General features: G+C 40.8%; 2 protein-coding genes across 5 annotated transcripts in view; one reads left to right on the top strand and one right to left on the bottom strand.

The window, feature by feature from the left end:
• Positions 1-933: 933 nt before the first annotated feature.
• The window catches only part of runx2a (RUNX family transcription factor 2a), a 5,253-nt gene continuing 2,300 nt past the window's right edge, over positions 934-3,886 (bottom strand). For 2 of the 4 annotated variants that reach the window (XM_020601738.1, XM_020601739.1), the window contains 5 exons: positions 2,855-3,048; positions 2,587-2,746; positions 2,396-2,500; positions 2,240-2,314; positions 934-1,495 (listed from right to left, as the gene is read on the bottom strand). In XM_020601738.1, the coding sequence (XP_020457394.1) occupies positions 1,161-1,495; positions 2,240-2,314; positions 2,396-2,500; positions 2,587-2,746; positions 2,855-3,048 (869 nt within the window). In that variant the 3' untranslated portion in view covers positions 934-1,160. The other 2 variants (XM_020601740.1, XM_020601741.1) reach the window with 2 other exon arrangements.
• Positions 3,467-3,886, top strand: part of supt3h (SPT3 homolog, SAGA and STAGA complex component) — an 18,577-nt gene continuing 18,157 nt past the window's right edge. The window contains exon 1 of the mRNA XM_020601737.1: positions 3,467-3,548. The gene's annotated coding sequence lies outside the window, so the exon portion shown is untranslated. The remainder of the gene's footprint in view (positions 3,549-3,886) is intronic.

Genomic DNA, 3,886 nt, shown 5'->3' with positions numbered 1-3,886 from the left:
GGGTTTGTTCAAACATGGAAAACACATTGGACGAGGCTCTCTGAGCTCGTTTGGCGCTGCCTTCCTTCTTCTTTGTCTTTCGGCTCGCCTAATAAAATGTAGACAACAATTACATTACTGAATGTTTAAACAGAGAAGTAAGTCAGAAGACCCGAAGTAGAGCTGATCATCTGTGGAAGATGGAAATGCAGTTTCTGTGATTGTTTGCTATGAGCTGCAGGTCTGAGTTGGCAGAGTTAACCCTGTAACCTCACACATAAATCTTAAGGCTCCATCCATCTGTTATCTATACCACTTATTCCTGAACAGGGTCATGGGGGCTGGAGCCAATCCCAGCTGACACTGGGCGAGAGGCAGGGTCCACCCTGGACAGGTCTCCAGTCTGTCACAGGGCTGACATGTAGACAAACAACCACACTCACTCCTACGGGCAGTTTAGAGTCACCAGTCAACCTAAGCTGCATGTCTTTGGACTGTGGGAGGAAGCTGGAGAGAAACCACGCAGGCACAGGGAGAACATGTAGACTCCACACAGAAAGGCCCCGGGTCAGCCGGGACTCGAACCCTGAACCTACCTGCCTCTAACCACTGCTCCACCATGAAATCTTAAGTGTTCAGTAAAAGTTTTGTGTAAATAAAATAAATGATTTCATTTGAATCTGTATATATGTTTCTATTTTGTCACGCTGGAAGAAGAAAAGCAGAAGTGATATATGAAATAAAAAAAAGTTCCATTTTGTTTTCTATTGTCCTTTTTACTGGGCAATAAACAATATTTGTGATCCAACATTGAGTTGTGCACAACAACTGCAAAACAACAGAGAGATGAAAAACAAGGACAAAGAGAAACAAAATAAGTAAAAATATATGTTTAAAATAACTACAGAAGCACAAAACAAGTAAAAAATAGACACAAAACAAATACAGAGAAATACAATGAGTAAAAGTAGATGCAAAACAATATGCTCCCTGGTGTCACTACATAGAATGTATTGAAACAGACACTACTTTCAAAACTGAATTGAATCTAAAAGAATTGCTGGAAGGTGAGATACAGTGAATTTCAACAGCTGTATCATAATGTAAGAAGGCAATTTTTACTTTTCACAGGAATCCAATTGACCCAATGTAGTAAAATGTTCTATTTTAAGGTATAGTTCTCAGTAAGGTCTCCAGACAGGTTCCTCCCCTCTAATAGAAAGACACGTCCCTTCAATATAATTCAGCGTTGTGATGATGCTGCGGTCCTCCCCGGTGGTTTGGACCGGTTGGCTGGGGCCGTAGTAGAGGCTGCCCGGCTGGAACGGACCACTGTGGCTCAGCGGAGGGGGAGGGGAGGACAGGTAGGAGCTGTATGGAGGAGGCTGGGTGGAGTAGGACAGGGCAGGTAGGTGGTGCATTCTGGGACTTGGGGTGAAGGATGAACTGAGAGGGGCCACCTGGCCCCGAAACGACGGCTCATTGGTCCACAGAGAGGAGGAAAAAGATCGACCGTCTGAGAAAGAACAAAAAAATCATTTCTGTCAACATCTTGGGATTTTTCAGAGATTTCAGCTGCATTTCATGGTCTTCCTCAGCAGATCAAGTTTGATCATGTGAAAAAGCTAGTAAGTGAATTTTGACCTTGAATTAATTTTGACACAAAGTGTACAACAACGTTTTTCCATTTTTGTCAATTTCAGTAAATGTGAATGAATTATCAAGTGCATTTACTCAAGTACTATACATGTTTAAGTTTAATTATGTTGATGGATTATTATATCATTTGTAAATTATTTTAATAATTCCTTTTTTATTGCCCATAAAATTATATATTAACAAAATATGTATTAACTTGTAAAATATTTTTGCAATTTTTATTGTTTAATTAAATATCAATTGTTTGAAAAATAAAATTTTACAATTGAAAATACAAAAGCTATGATGCATTATTGATCAAACTACTCAAAAATACATTATTGGAAAAGCACTAGCTCATAAATCCTACCGTTATTTAATACAACTACATTATAAGCAATATTTTATGGAAAAATACACAATATTAAGGATGAAATGTGCTTTTGTGGAAACGCTGCAAGCCTACTAGATGCACATTGTATGTGAAAGTTAATACTGACAAGGAATCATTTCTAGTGTTGATGGTGACCAAACACTCACACTGCCTTTCCAAATATCTAGTTTCACCTGATTTAAAAAGTCAGGACTGAAGAAACATTCCTCATCTTGTATTGTAAGCTACCTGATGATGCAGTGCTGCAGCTGATGCTGCCTGGAGGCCTGAACACTCCCAAATTTACATCCTTATGCCTTTGTCCTGGGAAACAGAGAGAATCAGAAAGCAAGTCTGACTGAACTCTTGGATGAAAGCGTAATATTTTCTCTAGTGTGAACTAACGTCTCGGCAGCCTCGGTCCATCTACAGTGACCTTGATGGCTCTGTGTAGGGTGGCGACCTGAGGGGGCGATGTCAGCACATTTATAGACAGGGTGAAACTCTTGCCTGAAAAAATAACACACATACAGGTTAATTATGATTATTGCTTAGGCCCTATGTACATTAATGACTATATGCATTTGTCTATCCACCTCTCCCACTGCGACCTATGAAGCGAAGGTCATTGAAGTGGGCGTAGCCTTGCTTGATGGTGGTTGTGGCATTGCGTAGCTCTGCGCTGCTGTTGTCGTCGTTGCCAGCCATCACTGTCACAACCACACCGTCTGGCACATCACCGTCCAGGGCAACCACCTGTAGCATGGAGAAACATTAGCAATAAACTCGGGGCAAAAATTCCCATTGACATCAGATGACCTTTGACACTGATCTCAAGGCAGTCTTCATAGATAGATAGCTTACAGTAAAAGCTCTTGGCAGGGTCTTGTTACACCTCCAGTGTGTTGGCAGGCTGCTGCAGAGGAAATTTGGGCTGTCAGTCTGCACCAAGCCTCTGGGAGGCCCTGTGCTGCGTTGGTGGAAGGGCATCACCTCCTGGTCATCCAGCTGATGGTTGCTGGGTGATCGTGTTGGCTGTCGCTGCTTCACTATAGGATCTGACAGAGAGAAATTGTGGAAAGACTTTTCTACCTTTCAGTCTTTCTTTATAATTCTTTCCTTTGAAAAGCCAGAAATATTTGTCTGAATACTTTTCACGGAAATCAAAATTAATGATGTAAACAGGTACAATATTCCTCAAGTTGTTTTCAGTCAAACTGCTCCATGTCTGGTTGCAAAGACTTAATGGGAACTTGGAGGCAAAACAACAAACATAGAAACTTAGATTAAAACCTTTGTACGAAACAACCTGTTTGATTATTTAAATCTGGGTCTCACAGTCATATCAAGCTAGTTAAAATGCTATTAATCTGGTTATTTGGTGGAAATTTATAATTTTCTCCAAAACGCTAAATGCAACCAGAGACAATAGAAACCTACAAGTACCACAACCCCCCGCGTCCGCGATTGATTTACGTCATCAAACAGCGCCGAAAAATGATCGCAACGAAAAGCTAGCTACAACAGCAGCGGGAGCGGTGTCTTTCTGAAGGATTTGGTGAGAATTTTGACTCATTTTAACTTCTTTTTTTATGTGTCTTTGTCTCTTCCCTCCCCTTCCACTTTCTGTTCTTTTCTACATTGTGTTTTATTAACCGCAGTGTTTGAATAGGAGGGAACTGTGCTGAATTGTCATTCAGATTTTACTACCGGAGTGGAAGTTGGTGCGGTCACACCACCTGTTTCTCTGCGGTTTATAGCTAATGTCTGTCTTGTTATTTTTTGGCACCTGGCTCAGTTTCTTTTGTGCAGTTCTTCTGAGTTCAGTAGTTTTGTTTTGCCCAAATGTCAAAACCACTTCACAGAACTAGTATGATCAGCTCGGTTTTAACAATA

Source organism: Monopterus albus, unplaced genomic scaffold, assembly GCF_001952655.1.
Source record: "Monopterus albus unplaced genomic scaffold, M_albus_1.0 scaffold52.1, whole genome shotgun sequence".
Classification (NCBI taxonomy): domain Eukaryota; kingdom Metazoa; phylum Chordata; class Actinopteri; order Synbranchiformes; family Synbranchidae; genus Monopterus; species Monopterus albus.
The sequence above is the reverse complement of the archived record's forward strand: the minus strand, read 5'-3'. Positions and strand labels throughout refer to the sequence as shown.